The 21,264-nt window shown below is 43.9% G+C and overlaps 4 protein-coding genes across 4 annotated transcripts; 1 reads left to right on the plus strand and 3 right to left on the minus strand.

The window, feature by feature from the left end:
* Positions 1–12: 12 nt before the first annotated feature.
* Positions 13–1,582, minus strand: LOC104425299. Its single transcript, XM_010037957.3, has 4 exons — positions 1,449–1,582; positions 952–1,186; positions 774–820; positions 13–374 (listed from the first exon to the last, which is right to left on the minus strand). The coding sequence occupies exons 1-4, from the start codon at positions 1,506–1,508 to the stop codon at positions 207–209; spliced, it is 510 nt and encodes a 169-aa protein (XP_010036259.1). The 5' UTR covers positions 1,509–1,582; the 3' UTR covers positions 13–206.
* A 1,058-nt stretch (positions 1,583–2,640) lies between these two features.
* LOC104425301 lies at positions 2,641–6,469 on the plus strand. The gene is made up of 3 exons (XM_010037959.3): positions 2,641–3,050; positions 4,148–4,409; positions 6,105–6,469. Exons 1-3 carry the CDS (start codon positions 2,859–2,861, stop codon positions 6,170–6,172), a joined length of 522 nt encoding a protein of 173 aa, XP_010036261.2. The 5' UTR covers positions 2,641–2,858; the 3' UTR covers positions 6,173–6,469.
* LOC104427397 (protein PNS1) lies at positions 6,369–9,107 on the minus strand. Its single transcript, XM_039307677.1, has 4 exons — positions 8,702–9,107; positions 8,259–8,318; positions 6,784–8,046; positions 6,369–6,688 (listed from the first exon to the last, which is right to left on the minus strand). The coding sequence occupies exons 2-4, from the start codon at positions 8,259–8,261 to the stop codon at positions 6,554–6,556; spliced, it is 1,401 nt and encodes a 466-aa protein (XP_039163611.1). The 5' UTR covers positions 8,262–8,318; positions 8,702–9,107; the 3' UTR covers positions 6,369–6,553.
* A 6,845-nt stretch (positions 9,108–15,952) lies between these two features.
* On the minus strand, positions 15,953–19,431 carry LOC104425302 (FT-interacting protein 7). Its single transcript, XM_010037960.3, has one exon. The coding sequence runs from the start codon at positions 19,306–19,308 to the stop codon at positions 16,321–16,323; it is 2,988 nt and encodes a 995-aa protein (XP_010036262.2). The 5' UTR covers positions 19,309–19,431; the 3' UTR covers positions 15,953–16,320.
* Between the last annotated feature and the right edge of the window lie 1,833 nt (positions 19,432–21,264).

A 21,264-nucleotide genomic window follows, 5' to 3' on the forward strand; every position in this document is an offset into this window, starting at 1 on the left:
CCAATAAAGATATGTTTCATAAGAGGCATAAACTGACTGACAATGCCCGACTGTTATTGCTCAGACTGCATTGTACACAACAGCCGCCTTACATGTATGTGCTGACCTTGGCAATGAATATATATGTTTGTGACAAGGAAATGTGCATTGTCCAAATAACCTGAAGAAATGAACACTCGATTCCATTCGACTTGGATCGTAGATCTTTACATGAGTGAGTTGATGGACAAAATTAACATGGGAAGATACTCAAGAGCCAGAGTGAAAATCGCACCAAGAACAAATATTAGAACAAATGCAACTAATATTTTCCCAATGTACACCAAACTGACTGGTTTTCCTACATCCATCACAACACTCGAGCCGTTGGCATTCTGCAAAAGCATCATTACAGGATAGACTGCATCAGTAAGCTTGTAAATGCTCAGTAGCTACTGGCAAGATACACTTTCTTCGTAAATTAACAGCAATATAGACTCATTTAAGTAAAACTAATTGACCCTTTTCTGCTTCCTCCTAATAGAAATGGCAGAAAATTCACAAACCCGTGCAAACGGAGGTCACTGGGAGGGCGAGAGACGATTAATGAAGGAGGTCCTAACATTTCTACCGAAGACGGCGTCAGCTAAGAGCAGGCTAACATCTCGGTGAACATCCGAGATTGATCGCATCACTTTAACAACAAATTATAGGATCCTTAAAATCCCAGAACATATATTCCTCCAATGACCACTCTAAATATTTAACAAATCCCGAACATTAACAACCCTTACCCGGAAAGGCGCCCGTGCCATCCGAAATGCTTCACCTTTATCCTCGCCTAATCAAGAAAAGCAATCAGAAACGAAATTGCAAATCATTCACAAAAAGAAGACGCAATGAAACAGAACAGCGACATCGAAAGCCGCTGCATCTCATGGTTTTCCGATCCTCCAAGGAAATGTAAATTACCCGCATAATCCACTTCAGTGACCGTCTGCAGCCTCCATCCAGACCCATAGTCCACGAGAGCCGAATTAGGGCCGAAAGTCACGCCTTCCTCTCCTGCTTTGACCGCCTCAATGTGCAGAGCAAACGGAGACCCGCCCTCCAGCTTCTTGTTCATCACCCGCACGGCGAATCCGGCCTCCGTGCCGGCCGCGAACCTCCTCCGCTTGCCGGAGCTCTTGCACGCCACCTCCAGGAACTGTTCGGGCATCAGAACGTCGACCCAAATCAACACTCGAAAGAAAGAATCGAAACGCGGTGCGGAAATCACGCGCGGGTCAATGGAAAGGCGATGCCAAAGGGAACCCATCTCTCCGAATAGTTATTACAGGGAAGCGACTCGCGATATACATCGACACAACCAAAAAATGCATCGCGAAAACTTCCACGATCAGATCTGTCGAGTAATTTGAGGAGGTAAGTGCTCGCCAAAAGGGGCTGAAGAGAGAGAAAGCGCTTACAGGAGGTGGGAGCTGTTTAGGAGGACCGACTTCTGAAACCTCCTCGGTGTCATCCTCCATTGGAGAGAGAGAGAGAGAGAGTTGACAGTTGAACTCAAATCGCTTTGCTGGTTAAAATTGCAGAGCGTCAGTTGGAGGAGTCCTGGTCAACGGCTGATTACGGAAAAGATACGGTAAAATAATTTTGATATGGGCTGATGAGATTCTGGCCCAACTAAAAGTCAAACCCAATATCAAGGCCCATTGTCGCGGAAAAAAAATAGATTGTTTTTTTTTTTCTTAATGATCTAACTATGTTTTCCTGAATTGAATTTGGACTCGATGATGGGCTGATTTTTCTTTTTTCCATTTCTTCTTTCTTAGACTAAATTTTAGTAATAATTTTCACCTGTCTTGTTATGTAATATTAAAATAGGCATGCCAAACAATCACATTGACATTGTTAAGTGTGACATTACAAAAAAAAGTGAACTTCATTGGAAAAATCACCCAATTGCACCAAAAGAAGTCGGGTGATCCGATTACAAAATTTGAAAAGTTAGAGAAATTAACCTGGACTTATCCCTTACAACAATGATCGGCACTTAACATAACTAAAAAACTTTGGAATTATAAAATATCAAAACTTATTTTGTGAAAAAAATAATAAAGATTGTAGGTTGGGGCAATCTAATGATCTTGCCCACACCAAGTCAGCCTAAATAGAAAACGGGCTTGGGGTCGGACCTTGCTCACCTTGGCATGCTCGGTAATCCATATCGAAATTTGTAATTTTTTTTTTCTAATTACGAGTAATTTTAGGTAAGGATTTTTGGCTTGATTCGGTTCTTGGCTTGGTCTCTACCTCCTAAACATGAAATTTGGGTTTTCATTCTCTTGGGCAGTGCCTTCTCTAATTCTCTTTGTATGTAAAAGGGGCCCTTCTATGTTAGGTTCTTTAACTTACCGCAGAATTGTTGATGCCAACAATATTAAAATCAATGCTCATTCACTAGATTTTGTCCCATTGGAACAACACATCTCTCGTCCCCACTTTCGTACCAATTGCTATCTACTTTCGGCCTACTTTCTTTACATTTTTTTTTTTAATTTTATTTTTCATTGTCTATTTGTATTTTTGGGAAAAAAAGACAGCACACATCATTAGTCAAAGTAAAATTACTCTTTTATTTTTGCACTCCATCCGTTCATTTTTCGTCTTAGGTTTCCTCGTTTCTGCATCGTAAACAACGACACCAACGGGACTGCCCGAAAACCACAACCGACGACTGAACCAAAGCGCGCGCGCGCTCTCTCGCTTCTCATCCTTCTCTCTCTCTCTCGATCGGTTCCCATCGAATTTCGTTTTTTTCAACTCGGAATCGCTCGAATTCAATCACAAGTTCGCTTCCTCGTTCTTGGGGGCGTTCGATGGACACGCTGACGCTGAAGATGGCGTCGTTTTCGGCGAGCTTGACCTCCATTTCTACCCCCAGATCGATGGATTCGAGCAGCAAGCTCTGTTATGGCCTCCGATTTAACAAAAGAGGAGGACCCATGAAGCGAGTCGATGCAATCGCGCCGGTGCCCAACGGTTCTGCTTCTTGCTCTGCTTCCAATGGGGTTAGTTCGCGTTCTTCTCTCCTTCTTGTCCGTGAATTCAGCTCGTGTGTTTATTTTCTTGTTTACTCGTTTGGTTGTATTGGGCATCTTAGTTTCGTCGTTAGCTCCTTCATTTTCTGCTAAAAGTTCAAATTTTTCCACATGCGCAGCTGTATGCATTCATTCGCTCCAAAGCTTTGTAATCTTTGGTGTTATATATATGTGGACGCTTGCTTTTTTGGTATGAATTGGGGAGAGAGAGAGAGAGAGAGAGAGAGAGAAAGAGAAAGAGAGAACTTTTAGGGCATTCTAGAAGAATTATAGAGGCTGTGATACAGAGCCTGCCGTCTTAGTTTATGGAGGAGGGAGATAAGCAATCAATAATGAGGACTAGCAATAATGCAGACTTTGCTAATCCTCATGATTTATGTGGAAATTCCTTTATGAGGAAAGTGAATTAAGAGATGTCTCTGATGAGGGAATATATCTCCTTGACGCTGGGAGATTGGTTGAGATTTTTTTAATTTTTGGAGTTATTATTGAGAAATTTTAGTGCGGGTCACTGGTTATGACTGTAATCCTTGGATCATGAAAGGGAAAGAGTAATGGTACAAAAATGAAGTACTGCCAACTACCAGGTAAGAAAATTCTAGAGGAGATGCAACTAAGAAGATTTGGCAATGTAGAAGGCTGGCCAGGAGATACGGATGTACTTAGAGCAAGAGGTTGAGGTAGGAAATTTGATGAACTGGGGACTTAAAGGAGAATGTGATTCTTATGATTGAGAAGCTGTATCCAGTATGATTAGCTGTAGCCTGCATTTAGCATAAGAATAAGTACACCCAAGTTCATACAATAGGAGAAAGGTGCAAAACCTTACTTCAGGCTTGGGGAGTCGATTGAAAGGTCTTTCTGACTATTTTCTAGGCTTAATTTCAGTATGACATAAGCAGATGTATTTACCATGACTGATAGCTTCTGAAGTTCTTGGTCTACTGAGCATATAAAGCAAAGACGGCATATGTGCAATTAACTGGTTGATTCATTTGATCAAAGCTGATCAAGAACAAGTGGGTTCTGGTGATGAATAATTTTAGAAAATTTTTTCCATCTTGCAGGCTGAATCAAGGTCTGTTGCCAATGCACATAAAAGAAGAAGCAGTCTTGAATCGCTATTCTGTTATGATAAGCCTATTCCAGAAGAGAGGATTGAGAAGCCAGTTGGTTTGTCTTTAGAAGAAAAACTAATTGGTGATAATCCTCGATGTGACGATTGCAAGGCGAAAGGTGCAGTCCTCTGCTCCACTTGTTCCGGTTCTGGACTGTATGTTGACGCTATAATGGAGAGCCAGGGAATCATAGTCAAAATTCGCTGCTTAGGTAAACTCTCCTTTGTTTTACCAACACTTCCTATCCTCTGATTACTCATGTATGCATTTACTCAAGTGAGCACTTAGCTTTCAACTTTGTCTCTCTTTGTGGGTTGCCACTCTAATTCAATGTGATGTCATCCTGTGGGTGAATTTCTTGATTGAATGACAATACTGATAGCAGAAGCTCAGCAACTCAGATATTTATCTATTACAGTCCTCTGCTCTTCACTATCTGTAGCTTGGTCTGGGTTTTGTTTTGGAATCATTAGTGATGTGTGCACTGCCTCATTAGGCTTCTCCAGGGATGGATTTTTTTTTTTTTTTTTTTTTTTTGGGGGGTGGGGGAGACGACATTCATTCCTTGCAAACTGGACTTGACTTAGTTTCCTGACCTAGGCTTGCACCCATTTCACATGTTAAGCATAGCTGGTGTATTTGGTGGCTCCCTGTTCAGTGCTATTGATTGTTTTAACTTGTGAACTTAGTCGATAATAAAGAATGAGCATGCAAGCGTAGATTCTTTCCCACCAGTGAGAGTTCCAGTAGAGTTAGCTTCTAGGGAACATTTTCTTTTCCTTCTATTCAAAGACTTCTTTTTTCTATGCAAGTGTACATCCTTGCAATGACTCTCTCTCTTCTATTTTGCAGCCACATCCACTCTCTGTTTTAGCTGCCGACTCTAAAAGAAAAACACAATTTACTCAATTACTATAGCAAACTTCATGACAGTATTTTGGTTGACCCTACAGTTTTCCTTTGTTTAGGTAGATTTAAAAGAAATACAAGATATTTTGTTTACGTTGATTTAATAGAAGAAGCATACATTTCTTTACATTGAGAGAACAAATGTAGAGAATTAATGGGATAGAAAATTTTGGATTGAGATCCATCCAATATGTTTCTATTTCATAAATAATTGTATTCACATTATTTAGAACTCTTTTTCTGCCAAATTGTTTTGAAATTTCCTATTTAAATATAACTTGTTACAGTCTTCTCTTTTTCTAAAACATGTGGACTTCTCTCCGTCCTTGGACTTCTCTATTCGGTTTGAATATTTAGTTCTGGGAAAGAAGAGAAGTGTGGGAATGTGAAGGAATTTGAATTTGAATTTGTGAGAAGAAGAAATAGGAAATATTTAAAAATGTTTTCTATTTTCACTCCCACTTTTCTTTCCGCACCTTATCCAAACGGACCACTCGAGCAATTTCTAAGGATATCTTTCCATAGTGCTGAGAGATATTCTTGATGTTCATCTTGGCTATGTATAGCTGATATGAATTTTGTGATGCCTTTGACATTGCGAAATGGCCACTCGATGACGCTGTATTCCTAGTTGAGTAGTGTTTCCTCATTGGAGAATGCCGTCTATCAAAGGCACAATATGAGATAATGTTGAGTCACGTCCTTACTCTCTTATCGTCTAGTTCCCACAGGGTTTTGTTAAAGACATCCTTCCATATGATCAAATCAAATGTATGTTTTAGAACTTGCTCAAGACATTCTTCCATATGATGAAATCCATTTAATGTCCTAAAACTTGCTCCTCTTCTGTGTACATGACACATCCATGTTGTGATGGGATCATCCTTCCGACTATAGATTCGAGGAATGCATCTAAAAGAAAATCTCCCGGGCAGTTGTTTAACTGATTTATTCATGAGATGAATCCTGATTCCCAAATGGGTTGCCATTCATGCAGGTTGTGGTGGAACTGGCAATATAATGTGCTCAGAATGTGGTGGTCGAGGTCATCTTGGAGCTAATTGAGCTGCATGGTTTGTTTCTCCTGTGGCTCTTCTGCCAAATCTTGTCCACCATAACTCTCGTCATAAAACTGCAGACTTCATGGACATTTTATTTCGTGTTCCTTTGCTTCATGCAATTGGTGCACGCAATTGACTAAGAAACAGAGTTAGCAATTCAATCATGGTGATTTTGTTGAGCCGTAATTGAAGAACAAATGTGATTGTACTGCTGAAGCTTTTGTATTTGCAATGGTAAAAACAAAACAAGAGGTCCTGAAAAGAAAAACTAAAGAAACACCAATATGGTTCTCCTGTGAAATGTTTTGCTGTACAGACTCTTTACTGACCTAACAAGAATGTCGAGCTCTCTATGAAGCAGCAGTTCGCTTGCAAGTAGTGTACTTTAATGCCCATATCTCTGCATTTCTCTGAGGCGAGCTGGGATGGTCGAGTCGAACCGAACGTTGTTGGGGTTCTCCGCATAAGCAACATAGTATGCTGAAACAGATGCTTGTGCCCATGCCACTGATATTCGACTCTGAAACGCACAAACCAAGTTAGAAACTGAGATAACCATTTCCATGTATCAACAAAGCTAAGGACGGGAGTTGAAATTAGTTAGCGTAACCTTACCATGAAATATCCAATCAAGAAAGCATACAGGGACACCTCCGTAGCGTAAGCCTTGTGAACTGCTATTGCCCAGGAACCGCCCGCTAGGGCAGATATTGCTCCTCCAGTTAGGCCACAGAAGAAGCAAAAGACCCCGGTCAGATCAGAGTTGATCAAGGGTCGTAGTCCGGCCCTACCGAAAGCCTCCCAAGCATCCCTCGATGCCGGCACAAACCCTTGGTTTAGTGCTCCGACATGGACGAATCCCCATCTGTTCCCTAATGTAGTCAGCCTCGAAGCAATGCCGGAGTAGCAATCGGTGCATGAGAACAAGAATTCATCTGACCCTCCTCCGATTGAGCTGAGCGCACGTGCAGAGCCTCGCACCGTCCCGAAGATCGGGACCATGGCAGAACCCATGGAGACGCTCCCGATCAGGTATTTCATCGTGTCGCAGGATGCCACGCGAGTGTCCACATTCACCCCATAGCCAAAGTTCATGTACTTGACCCGAGCTATCGTCGCCTGCAGCAAGTTCTTGATGACGTGCATGGTCCATGTATAGTGGAGCAAGATGATGAAGATGAAGATGTCGTCCCAGGTGGTGGCGGTGGTGGTCGCTCCTCCAATCCCGCACACCAAGAAGCCGGAGTAGGCGACGGAGACTACGATGGAAAGCGCGACCAAGAAGGTCGTGTTATCGGGTGGGAAGACCGTGGATACCCATAGAATATTGCCAGCATACGCAAATCGATGGTTAACCCAGCAGCCGTACAGTGCCTGTATGATCCCAGAAATGATCGCGACTATTCCGGCGGCCAAACCCACTGGGGACTCGATCATCACAAGCAGCACGCCGAATGCGCAAGTCAACACGGGACTCAGCCAGAACGCCGCCTTCAAGGCTCTCGCGGGGTTATTCAAGATGAACAGGTGCCACGAGAAAGCAGCGATCCCGGCAAATGCCGCGGCGGTGAGGAGCGGAGGGTACCACTCCACCGGCTGGAAGTGGTGGCGATCGGCCGAGAGGAGACCGCGGACCGTGAGGACTATGGTCAAGATCGCTACTAGGATCAGCTGAGCGTAGAAGAGGATCTCGAAGAGCCGCCGGACGAATGGCGAGGCCCTCGCTGCGGCCTGGTTCGGCGTTCCCGCCGGCGGGGCCGAGCGCGGGGGCGGGGGAGCGCGGGGCGGGGGCGGGGGCGGGGGAGGAGGCGGAGGCGGGGGCGGCGGCGCCGAGGATTGCGCCCGCGGCGTTGGTTGTGCCCGCGGCGTTGGTTGCGCCTGCAATCGCACCCCACCCAATCAGTTGCTTATACAGTTGTAAGGTCAACGTTATGTTGTTCGCAGAGAGAGAACAAAATAATGGAAAACAAGAAAATGCCCAGAGACGGAAACGGATCAAAGATGATGCAACACAAGCAATGAACAGCCAATGGCAGGAGCTCCAGAACTCGACAAGACTCGATGGGGGTAGAGAGAGAGAGAGAGAGTACCATGAGGATTGCTGAGCGTCAAATCGAAAGACCAACCTTCTTGAATTCTTGGGCCTTCTTCTGCAATCAAAATGAGAAAAGAAAGGAGTTTGGTAAAAGACCGCTCTTCAATACGGCCATGTGACGCTTATCTCGGAGCGTCTACCAATCTTCGCTTAAAAAAATTGATGAAAGTGCATTGGTTTTAGCATGTTGGCCTTTGCGGTTCACCAAAACCACATTGACCCAAAAGCAGTCACCACCTTCTCCCGTACAAGAACATCAAATCAGATTACTGTTCAAAGGGGAAGACTTCCCCGCAACAGCAAGTCAAGATTCCAGAACCAGACCGAGCCTTGAATCGCGAGCGCCTTCATCCCTCATTTCTTCCAACACCCCATCAAATAATGAAGAAGAAGAAGAAGGAGAAGATGAAGATGATGATGATGAAGGGTGTAACGTGCCTGTGAAGGTTCTTGGTGGGTCTCTGCGGCGACGGACGGAAGGACGGATCGGCTCGCGCTCGCTTGGGACGGAAGGCCTCGTTTCCCTCCCGATGCTGCTCGTGACAATTCGCGCGAACAGAGAGCTGGAGAGCAGTTCAAGCTTCCCCTTTTGAGATCGGGAGAAGAGCGCGCGCGTGCGTGCGTGGTTGGACTGGTGTGCGGTTCTTGCTTTCTGTTGTGAGGAAGTACAGTCCCTACGTAAATTCTCTTTTTTATTCTTTTTCTTTTCCTCTTTTTATTTTTTTTTTTCCCTGGGGCCAACGTGTCCAAGTTCCGTGATTCTAATGATTAATTTAGACCAGGTAAAACTCTCTTTTGTCCAAGTTAGACCAGGTAAAATTCTAATGTCCAAGTTCTTGCTTTCTGTTGTGAGGAAGTACAGTCCCTACGTAAATTCTCTTTTTTATTCTTTTTCTTTTCCTCTTTTTTTTTTTTTCCCCTGGGGCCAACGTGTCCAAGTTCCGTGATTCTAATGATTAATTTAGACCAGGTAAAATTACCATGGACCACGAATGTAACCATTATTCCCTAGGCCAACATACGGGCCAGACACTTATGAAGGTATAGATTAGTGGGTAGATTCCAAAAAAAGAGAGGAGAAAATGACAGATAAAACCAGTTGGATCGGATCTTCCTTCATTTGAAGATTCCTTGAACATCGTCTTTCAATTGTAGATTTTCTAGTACCCCTCTTGGTTGCCCACGAAGGAAAACGGCCACTCTGAATCGATCCACCTCTTTACTTTTCCCATTCAGGAAGCGGACAACTTCGCTCGTTTCGGACTCCGATGGTAGGCAAGTCCAGTTCCGAATTCTCCGCGCCACGACGCGGTACTTTTCAGGTGTTGCTCAAAGGGTCGACGTCGGATGGCTACTTGTCTCGGAAATGTTGCCTAAATGGTTGGCGTCGGATGGCTACTGGCATTGGAAGAGACAAAGATATTCTTCCACGCGTTTTGACGGATCGACCAATTAAGCATTGATGATGACTCTTTCAAGAACAACCCCTCAAGAAGCAAACGGGTGTATGTTTTTCGAAGACGTGGACTTTCTCTAGGCCATTGCCACCGTTCGCCCGCCGTAAGAATGCGATTGGGAGCCAATGCCGTGCGCGACGAAAACATACCGATAGACCGAACATCTTAATTAAAAAGAGAGGCAAATTTGGGAGAACGTATTCCTTTACAAGGGGAAAAAGCAAGCGACAGAAAGGGGAAAAGGGAAAAAGGTCATGCGTTACGAACTCCTCTTTCTTCCTCGTGAATCTCGTGCCTCTTGTCATGGAATTAGTCATGGGCCTCGCGGCTATTCGACGAGCAAGGCCCTTTTTGGCGCACCGCCGATTGCCGAATCCGCTTGTACTTTCCTTCGTTCATCCATTGCCTCCTCTTCAATTTCGGTTACACTCTCGGTCCATCCTCATCTGGTCAGGAGCCACGGGAAGCTCGTGCACGCATTCGCGAACACCCTTCCGACGACCGCCGCCAGCAGCGGAGCAATATGAAAAATCGAAGAAATCTCGAGCGGAGGAGCTGTACATGTCTCCGCCCTCGAATCGTCGATTGCACAAAAGCCCTGTCCCCATGTTCCCCGAAGCCAAAAGCAACAAAAAGATCCAAATTGTCGCGACCAACGTTCATATAGAGAGAGAGAGAGAGATTGGATTTTGGCTTTACGGGAGCGATCTCCGCAGCTTGAAGATTGGATTTTAGGTGAAGGCATTACGTAACGTGTTAGATAGGGTCCGATGATGGGGTGGTGTTTACTGTCTAGTCGTTGTCGCAAATCTGACTTTGTGCAATTACTTATAGTACCAACTTGTAAAGCAAGCTTCGACCAAAAAAAAAAAAACTTGTAAAGCAAGCAAAGACAGAGAGATTAGCCGGCCTAACCAGCTGGCCGCGTGATCCATTCAGATGTTGATGCCACTTGGAAAACAAAAAATAAAGTCAAAGGTCAAAGCTTGATTTTGCTGTTTCTTTCTTCTTCTTTTTTGGTTAATATAATGACGTATTTCAAATCAATATATCTGTGATAAATTACACTAAACTAATTTTTTTAATCATAAAAAAAAATTCAAAATTATTACATTTGCGATAAATTTATTCAATGTTAGTTTTCGTTGAATTGGAAAAATATCACAAAAAACTACAAATTGATATACTTGTAACAAACGTAGGGTAAAATCCTAAATTAATACATCATGTTATTCAATTCAACAATTTGTCACAAGTGTATCGGTTTAATATTTTCTCTGATTAAAAAATTAATTTGGAATAAATTTGTCACAAATGTTCTAATTTATTATTTTTCGTGGTATAGATGACTTAGAACCTATGGATATGTCTCAAGTTTGAGTCTAAAAAGGAAAATTTCCTTATTCAAGTAGGTTATCTATTTTAAATTAGTTTCCTAATTGAATGGTTTTCCTAGTTGGAGAAAGTTTCCTAAAAAGAGATTTCCTACTTTGGATTTGATTCTTGCTTATATAAAACAAGTTGAGACAGAAAGAGTCTAAACTTTTTAGATCTACCTTTTCTAATTCTTAATATCTATAGTGGATTATGTTTCTCTCCTGTGGTTTTTAGAACTACAATTCTTGTGGTTTCTCCTCCTGTGGTTTCTCCCACAAGGGTTTCCACATAAATCCGGTGTTCTTTACTCTTCTCAATTTCAATTTCAATTTCGTTAAAGTTTTCGTATTCGCCACGACAATATGGTATTAAAGCCTGAGTTTTTTTTTTCCTCTCAATCTGTTCGTTATCGCTTTAAGTTCAACAGTGAAGATTTGATATTAAGAAGTTTGATGGGAGCGACAATTTCAACCTATCGCAAGTTCGTATGTTGGCTATTCTTACATAGTGGAATTTGAAGAAAACTCTATTTGGAAAATGGAAGAAACCAGAAAACATGCCGGATGAAACATAAGCAGAATGGGATGAAAAAGCCTTGTCTGCTATTCAGTTGTGCCTCACGAATGATGTTCCGCATGAGATATTAGATCAAAAAATAGTTGTAGGTTTATGGAATAAATTGGAGAGTATTTTTTTTTTTTTGGACAAAATCCTTCACTAATTGATTAAGGCTCAAGCAATGACTCTTTAATCTTTGTATGGCTAAAAGTGCTTCTCTTAAATCTCATATTTCCAAATTCAATGATATTATCTCTAAATTAAGAAATATTGATGTTAAGGTTGATGATAAGGATCGGGCTCTCTTATTGTTAGTTTTACTACCTTCTTCTTAGAATTTTAGAGAAATCATGATTGTTAGTAGAGAAACGATTGATGATATCAAGATTAGTTTTCTAAATAAGCATAAACTAGATACATAATTGACTTTTGAATGCAATAATGATCATGGGGCCGGTTTAGTTGCTAGAGGAAAGTCTGTTGAGAGAAGTGACGGTGGAAGGTCCAAATCAAAATCAAAGCATAGGGATATAATTTGCAACTATTGTAAGTCTAAGGGGCATATCAAGATAAAATCTCTAAAACTGAAGGCAAAATAACAAAGAGAAAATAATATGAATTAGCAAATTCAATGGAATACAAATCGGCAGAACAATCATAACTACTAGATCAGGGAGAATAAAGGAAATAAAAACCTCGCTTAAGCTGGTGTTGCTGAAAAAAAAAAAAAAAAAAAAAAAAAAACAAAGATTGGTTTTTGGTTGCACATGATAAAGACAAACTCAATGATAATTAGATTTTGATTTAAGTTGTTTGTGCTATATATGCCATAACTGTGACTAGTTCTCCATGTACAAAAAATTTAAGATGTACGATAGATAATCAGAATAATGTCAAACACGTTACTGATTTGAAGAAAAACCTCATCTCTTTGGGTACACTCGATGCTAATAGTTGTAAGTTTACAGCTAAAGGTGGAGTTATGAAGATTATGAGAGGTTTGATTCTATTGATGAAAGGGCTGAAAATTGGTACTTTGTATTAGTTGCAAGGCACCACAGTTATTGATTCAACTGTTATCTCATCCGCTATGATAGAATTAGACAACACTAAATTATGACATATGAGATTAGGCCATATGAGTATTAGAGAAATGGAGGAGCTAAGTAAGAGAGGTATATGTGTGGTCAGAAGATTGAAAAACTGGATTTCTATGAGCATTGTGTATTTGGAAAATAGCAAAGGATCAGTTTTAAGATAGAAATTCACACAACAAATGACACTTTGGATTATATTTACTCTAATCTTTGGGGGCTTGCGAAAGTTCCTTCAAAGGGCTTGGTTTGAGGTATTTACTCACTTTTATTGATGATTTTTCAAGAAATGTTGGGGTTTATTTTCTAAAACAAAAAAGTGATGTTTTTGTTACATTTAAACAATGGAAAACATTAATTGAGAAGCAAAGTGGTAAGAAGATTAAGCAGTAGAGAATAGATAATGGGCTGGAATTTTGTAGAGGTGAGTTTAATGAGTTTTGTAAAGTTGAAGGTATTATGAGACTTCATATGACAGTGAATACACGACAACAAAATGGTATTATAGAACGCATGAACAGAACCTTATTAAAAATGACTAGATACCTATTGTCTAACGCTGGTTTAGGTAAAGAGTTTTAGGTTGAAGCAGTCAATATAGCTGATTTGTTTTATAAATCATTCTCCTTGCACATCTAATGAGTACAAAACACTTGATGGTTAGGTAAATTTGTTGATTATTCTTCTCTATGGGTACTTAAATGTCCAGCATATGTACATGTTAATGAAGGCAAATTAAAAACTAGAGTAAAAAAAATGTATCTTTCTTGATTATGCTTCTAGTGTAAAAGGTTAAAGACTTTGGTGTGCTAATTCATCTAAGATTATTATTCGCAGAGATGTTTCTTTTGATGAGTCTATTATGCTTCATTCTAAGAAAAAAACCATCTATTTCTTGTGAGGAAAATTTGGAAAGTATTGCAGAGAAAATAGAGCTTGAAGTAATTTCTTCGCAACTAATTCAATCATCTACTGATAATATTGAATTGAAGAAGCCGAAGAGGAATAATATTCTATTACAAGAGATAGACCAAAAAGGACGGTGAAACCTCCATAAATGTATGGGTTATCAAATTTTGTTGCTTATGTTCTTTTCGTTGCAAAGTTAATAGAGTATAGTTAGTTTAAAACCGACAAAGAAGCTGTCTGTTCAAACTTGGGAGCTTGTCAAGCCACCAAAAGAAGAGAATATTGTGGGTTATAAATGGGTTTACAAAAGAAAGGAAAGTATTCTTGGAGTTGAAGACATAAGATTCAAAACTTTCTAGCTGCTAAAGGCTATAGTTAGATTAAGGGAGTCGATTTTAATGATGTGTTATCAATTTGTTGTTTAACACAACTCTATTTGGGTTTTGCTTGCATTAATTGCTATGCATGATTTAGAGTTGGAACAGCTTGATGTGAAAACAATTTTCTTGCATGGTGAACTTGAAGAGAAAATCTATATGGGTCAACAGGAGAGTTTTCAATTTGAGGGTAAGGAAGATTATGTTTGTCTATTGAAAAAGTCTATATACTGCTTGAAGCAATCACCTAAATAGTGGTATAAAAGGTTTGATTTGTTTATAGAGCAAATTGGCTGTTGTAGGAGCAAATATGATAACTATGTATATCTACTCAAACTTCCAAGTGGCTTTTTTATTTATCTGTTATTATATATTGATGATATGTTGATTGCAACAAATGATAAATCTTATATATAGAATTTGAAGGCACAATTGAGCGCTAAATTTGAGACAAAGGACATAGGTGTGGCAAAGCATATCCTAGGCATAGAAATTTAGTGAGATCAAAAAATGAGAAAAATATATTTTTCCTAGAAAAGCTATATTGAGAAGGTGTTAGATCGTTTTGGCATGAATTTATGCCAACCGGTAAATACTCCGCTTGTTGCTTATTTTAGATTATAAGCTAAATTATGTCCACAAACGGACAAGGATATAAAATATATGTCACATATTTCCTACTCTAGTGCAATTGGTAGCCTTATGTATGCTATAGTTTGTACTTGACCCGATATTTCACATATTATTACCATGGTGAATAGATTTTATCATGCCCACGAAAAATTCATTGGCAAGCTATGAAGTAGATTTTGAGATATTTGAAAAGTACTTTTAATTTGGTTTAGAGTTTGGGAAAATTGGCGACATTCTGAAAGGATATGTTGATTTTGATTATGTTAGTGACCTTGAAAAAAGAGCTCTTTGACTGGATACATTTTTACTATTAGAGGTTGTGTAGTTGGTTGGAAAACTACTTTATAACATACGATAGCTTTGTCTACTAAGAAGCAAAGTATAGCAATTGAAGAGGCTATATAGTTAAGAGGCTTATTTAGAGAGAGTTTAGTGTGGATCATGATATGACTATTATCCATTGCGATAGTTAAAGTGCTATATATATATATATATATATATATATATATATATATATATATATATATACTAAAGATCATATATATCATGAAAGGACAAAACACAATGATGTGCAATATCATTTTATTCGAGACATTTTATTCGAGACATTCTTGTTGATGGCTATATTATTGATATGTTAACGAAACTTTCACCTATCACCAAGCATTGTTTGGATTTGGTTAATATTTGTTGCAATTGAGTTTTACTCTAATGAGAGGAGAATATTGTTTGTTGTTTATGTAGAATTTAAGCCAAGCAATTATAACTTGACTCAAATGTTGAACTAAGGTGGAGACTGTTAGATATGTTTCAAGTTTGAGGCCAAAAATAAAAGTTTCTTACTTCAGGTAAATTTCCTATTTTGAATAGATTTCTTAATTGAATGGTTTTTTTTAATTGGATAAGGTTTTCTAAAAAGAAGTTTCCTACTTTGAATTGATCATTGCCTATATATAAGAAGTTGAAACAGAAAAAGTCTAAATTTTTTAGAGTTACCTTTTGTAATTATTGATTTTTATAGTGAAATTTGCTTCTCCAACTCTGTGATTTTTTTCGCAAGAGTTTTCACATAAATATCATGTTTTTTTATTTTATTCAATTTCAATTTCGTTAAAGTTTTCGCATATGCCGGAACCAAAAATATAGTTGACCCTTCGAATTCCGTCGTGGACACTTTAGAAACCGAATAGAAATCTCGACTCGGCCTACGAAAAGAGGAAGGAAAAGTAGAGGAGGAACCTTGGTCGGCTCGCTTGCGCAACGGTCACTTGCCCATGGAAAAAATAAAAACAAGAAGAAAATAAAATATAGAAAAGATCCATTTTTGCCCTTTTTTCTTTTTGGGTAAATCAAATGCAACAAGCCCGATACCCGTCCCGAGATTTCGGGGTGCAAGTAGTAATATGGCCCCACCACATACAGCAGCAGCAGCAACGGTCACATTTCCCCCCACCCACTTTACCAAAAAAAAAAACAACTTTTTTTCTCACCCAAACTTCGAATATTTCCTCGTTATTTTCCTCCCGAATTTGAATTTTCGAGCCCCTAAAAGAGCGAAAAAAGAATTGTCAAATAAATGAATTAATGAATAAATTCAAACAATTAAGCCCGCGGAGGGGGATGCACGTGTCCCGACAGGTAGTTCGGTCCAACTAGAGCATCTGATCGGAGAGCGACGGCAACCGCCGGAAGAAGTTGACGGGGACCGACGGCATGTCGCCCCGGAACCTGGGATGCCGCATGTAGTAGAACCCGGACCCGAGGAGGAACACCTTGAACGGCACCACGTAGAACCCCAGCGATGCCGCCAGGCAGAAGGCCACGAACAGCCCCGTCGCCCGCGGGTCCCGCCAGCTGAAGAGCGCCTCCAGCCGCTCCCCCTGGGCCGCCACGTCACCCAGGAGGGTCTGCGCCCGGCCCGCCAGGGCCCGCAGCCGGTCGTACCGGATGCGGACCACGTCGGAGGGCCGCGTCGTCGGGAACCCGTCGAACTCCTCGTCGAGCTCGTCGGGGCCCACCATGTCCGCGTGGGAGAGCCGTGGGTCCATGCTGTTCGGGACCGCCCGGTGGCGGTACCGGAACCGGAGGATCAGGATCAGGAAGGCGTACATGAACACGGTGGGGAGGATGAGGTGCGGGCACAGGACGACGGCCAGGAGCAGCACGTGCATGAGCACGGTGGTCGGCGGGTGGGCCCATGTCCGGATCCCGTCGAGCCACCTGCCCAGCATCGCCACGCGGGACAGGCAGCTGACGGCCCGGAACCAGTTGGCCTTGCTCCGCCGCATGCTCCACACGTGCGTGTCCGAGTCCAGCACGTACTGTACCACCTCCTGGCCGAGCGGCGGCTCGGACCGGGCCAGCCTGGCCGTCACGAGCCGCATTGCCGTGTGCCGGAGCATGTCTTGCCGGGCAGGGCCTAGCGGGCGGACGTAGTGCATCCTGGGGAGCATCGGCGTCGTGTAGGCTTGGATCAAGCTGAGCCACGACGAGCACGAGAACCGTATGGCGATCTCGATCTCTCCCATCTTCTTGGCTCCGCCGGGAAGCAGCACGGGCAGCGAGTACGAGTTGATGTAGACGCGGTTCGCGTCGAGCGTCGACAGACGCACGCGTATTTTCCCAATTCTCAAATCTTTCCCGGGTTTACCGTCGTCGTCGCGCTTGTACCTCCCGTTGTCGAAGACGCCGATGGTGAGCACCGTGCACGGATCGTACACGTCCCATGTGTATTGCTCGTTCCACCGCGGGTTAAACCGGTCGAGGATGGTTCGGGTCCGGACCCACTTGATCCCGTACTTGGCCACCACGTAAGCGTCGGTGGTACCGCGCGTTCCGTCTTTGGTCTTCACCGGCAACAGGTTGGTCGCTCCTCGGACGCCGACTTCGAGCAAGCCGATCGGCGCCTTAGCCAGCTGCTTCGCGGAGGCGCGCACGTCGCTGGTCAAGTGAGCGGCCTCGTCGAGCACGTGATACCCGCCTTCCAGGCACACCCTCACGTGGATCCTCCCCGTGTACGGCCTGCTCTCGTCCCCGGCTAAATTGAACCACTTCGACTTCGGCTCCGTGCAATCGTCCGTCCGCCTCTCGACGGTCGGCACGTGCACTTTGGCCTGGCCGACGGGCCGGCCGTGCGTCGCGTCCTCCACCGTGATCACCAGGAACGGCTCGAACGGCTCGGCGGCGACGAACACGAGATCCTCGTTCCACGTCGGATTGGACGAGCCGGACGACAGTGAGCCGGCTGTGGTCCGGTTCGTCTTGAACAGCTGCGCGCCGAGCTGACCTTTCACGTAGAGCTCCGGAGTCTTGACCTTAGGTTCGGATAACTGCAGGTCCTGGGTCTGGATAACCGTTAGCCTCAGGTACCACAGCTTCGGAGCCAGGTACACCTTTGCCCGGGTTTCCGGGATCAGCCCACCGGAATCCGACTGCCAGGCCTCCTGGAATGCCTCGTCCGCCTGAGTACCGAACCACGCAGCGAGCATGACGTCATTTCCAGCCGCCGCCGGCGACTTCTCCGACTCGAGAGTGTACCACTGGGGAGCAAGCGGGCTGTCCGGCGGCACCCGCTTCGGCACCTCCTGCAGATCGAACGACACCGTTCCCAGGCAGCTCTCGGCCGCCTGATCGCCTTCCTTCTTCTCTTCGATCCACACGGAGACCTCCAACTGCGTCGAGTTCAATCCTTCTTTGTCGAACGCGAAGACCTGATCCCATTCCTTGCCGTCGCTCTGGCTCTTCGTTTTCACGGCGTGCGTGCCGATCACGAGCTTGGCGTACGCCGGCGATTTCGAATCGGCGTCTCCGCACTTGGATTTGACCACGCGCACGTAGAGGAACGGCATGCTGTCGACCAGATCGTACGTGCTCCGGCGGTTCCGATCGCTCGATAGAGATCGGAGCTCGAGGTCGTTTACGGCCGCTTTCCCGTTCTCCGGCCTCTCCTTCGGCTGCTGCGCTGGCTTCTCCGACTGCGCGATCGGCTGTTTCTCCACTTCCGCTGTGGCCGCCGGCGGAGCTGTCGCCGGAGCCTCCTCTGCCTTCGAGTTCTCCGGCGGCGCGTCCGCCGGCTTCTCCTCCTCCTTCTTCTCCGCCTCCTTAGGCTTCTCCGCTTCGCCCTTGTCCTCCTTCTCCTCCGGCTTCGGGGCCGCCTCCTCCGGCGGCTTCTCCGGCTCCGTCGCCTTCTCCGCCGGCGGATCCGGCGCCGCCTCCGCCGCCGCGGCCGGGGGATCCTCGTCGACGTAGAAGACCTTGAGCCCGAGCTCGCCCCTGATCTGCGAAAAGACGCTCCTCTTCTCCAGCGGGTAGTAGAGGAGCCCCTCCGACCCGGACTTGGCGAAGGCGCTCCCGGCGATCTTCACCTTGCCCAGGTAGGTGCCGCGCTTGCCGTTCTTCTTGTCGTTGTAGAGGTTGATCTCCAGCATCTGCGAGGGCATGGACTCGGCGTCGTGGACGGGGAACTCCATCCGCTCGTCCCACTGCGGGTTCAGGTCCCGGAACTTGGTCTTCGTCCGCTGCTTCTGGCCGTCGAACTCGACGGTGGCGTAGGCGCTCGCGGTGCCCTGGCCATCCTTGGGCATCAGGTTCTTGGCGTGGCAGACCTCCACGACGAGCTTCCGGCCGCACGGTTCGGCCATTTTCCGACCGGAGACCTGTACTGGGATTCGGCTTTCGGCCGGAACTGTTCTAGAGAGAGAGAGAGAGAGAGAAAGAGAGAGAGAGATTTGGTGGGTCTTTGGCGTTTGACTGTTGCGATGGTGTTGTGATGAGAGTGTCGGAGTAGAGGGAGGGACCGGGAGTTTAAATCGGGGGGGTCAGGGGTAGAGAGTGGAGAGAGAGAGGAGCGTGACACGTCAGCCACGACCGACGGACGACAACGAGATTCTCTACCAGGAATCAATCAGATCTCGCCACGTCGGCGCTCTCGTCCCGAGCCTGGTGCCCAGTGTGGGGCCCGAATTAAGCCATCGCGATTGCTGGATTTACGGAAATGCCATCGCGGTGGAAGTGGTTGGAGTAAATGTAACGTCCCGGCGGTGGTCACGCGAGGCTCGTTGGTGGGAGGAGGTGGGTGGGTGTTCAGTGTTCTTTTCCTTTCGAGGGAGTGCATAGGAATTGCGTGAATTCTCGTGGGGAGATGCGCTTCTCGCCCTCTTTTACTTTTTCCCTTTCATGATTAATTGGTGGACTATTACCGTTGGTAAAAGCCCAAAAAGGAGGGGAAAAAATGGAATGTCATTAGTCGATCATGAACCTTTTTACTAATAATTCGACTTCAGGACTATGATCGGACCGGGTCAGACCGGCTCGCTCACGAACTTAACGAGGTATCCGATCAACACGATTTGCCATTAAGTGGATCGAGAAGGGCAATTGGATCAGACCCGAGATGCTGCCGTCTCTTTTCTCTTCGTGGGTTTCTGTTCATTTGGCCTCTTGCGCTTTTCTTAACCTCCTTTTTGGGGAAAAGCCTTGTCAGAGATCTGCAGAGAATACTGCATGTCTCTCTCTGCAAATATGAACGTTGCTTTTGGTTCTGCTGCTGGTGCTCCTCCACCAAACACTAAACGCATCCCAACAATCATGATATCAGCAGCAGGTGCGTTAAATGAAAAAGATTCAGAGCAAGTGGAGCAGAGACAGGCGCGAGCACCGCACATGCGCATCGGCAAATCGACCATTTTTAACTATTTTTCATACCCACGTACGGATCTTGGCCCTTGCCAAAATGCATGTGTGTACCCAACGGGCTCTTAATTATTGTACTCCATTCTCGTTTCGTACGGTGGAGATTTATGCTATAATGCAGCCGCCCGTTCGCACGATTTGGCTGCATTGTGAATTCCGTGGTCTGGCTGAATGTCTCGATTGTCCCTTAGGCATGTTCGTTGAGTTTATATGCTCTTATGTACATGCAATTTCTCCGTTGAAGAAGTGATTTGATTTGATTTTGATTATGATTACGGACTAATTGATTCAATCAATCCATAACATTAGATATTTAGACAGTATAATTGGAAAATGACATCCTGTATATTTTTCTTATTTTATCTTTCTTGTATTATAAATAGGCTTATGTACATGTACAAATGTAGAGCAAAACAATTACAATTCTTCTAATCTTTTTATATTTTCGTCACTTTCTACTTATCGGTTTAAACTTTTGGGTCGAACGTTTGAATATATTATAAGAATCGGGTAATGTCCATGTTTTATTTCGCTTGTGTGGCTTCTGCGTATGTCAAATTTCATGTGTTATTCCTAATGTTCTTTCAATGTGAAGGAGGTGGAGGCTCAAAGGGTGCATTTGGGAGGGTTTTACGAAATGCCTATTCATGTAAATGCAAAGGATTTTAAGCTAAATAGTTATAATGAAATACATATAGTGTTTGGGTAAACATTAGTGCATTTGATATGAAATGTAAATATAAACTTATTGAAGAAAACCCCACAATGACGTGCCTGAAGGCCACAACTTAGGCACCGGAGGTCGCATGACCTCGGGCGAGACTTGTTGGCACCAGATTTGACTATTGACCTTGCTAGTGATGTTGTGTAGCCCACATAGTGAAAATGGTGACGGTAAAATAGAA

Source organism: Eucalyptus grandis, chromosome 2, assembly GCF_016545825.1.
Source record: "Eucalyptus grandis isolate ANBG69807.140 chromosome 2, ASM1654582v1, whole genome shotgun sequence".
Taxonomy (NCBI): Eukaryota; Viridiplantae; Streptophyta; class Magnoliopsida; order Myrtales; family Myrtaceae; genus Eucalyptus; species Eucalyptus grandis.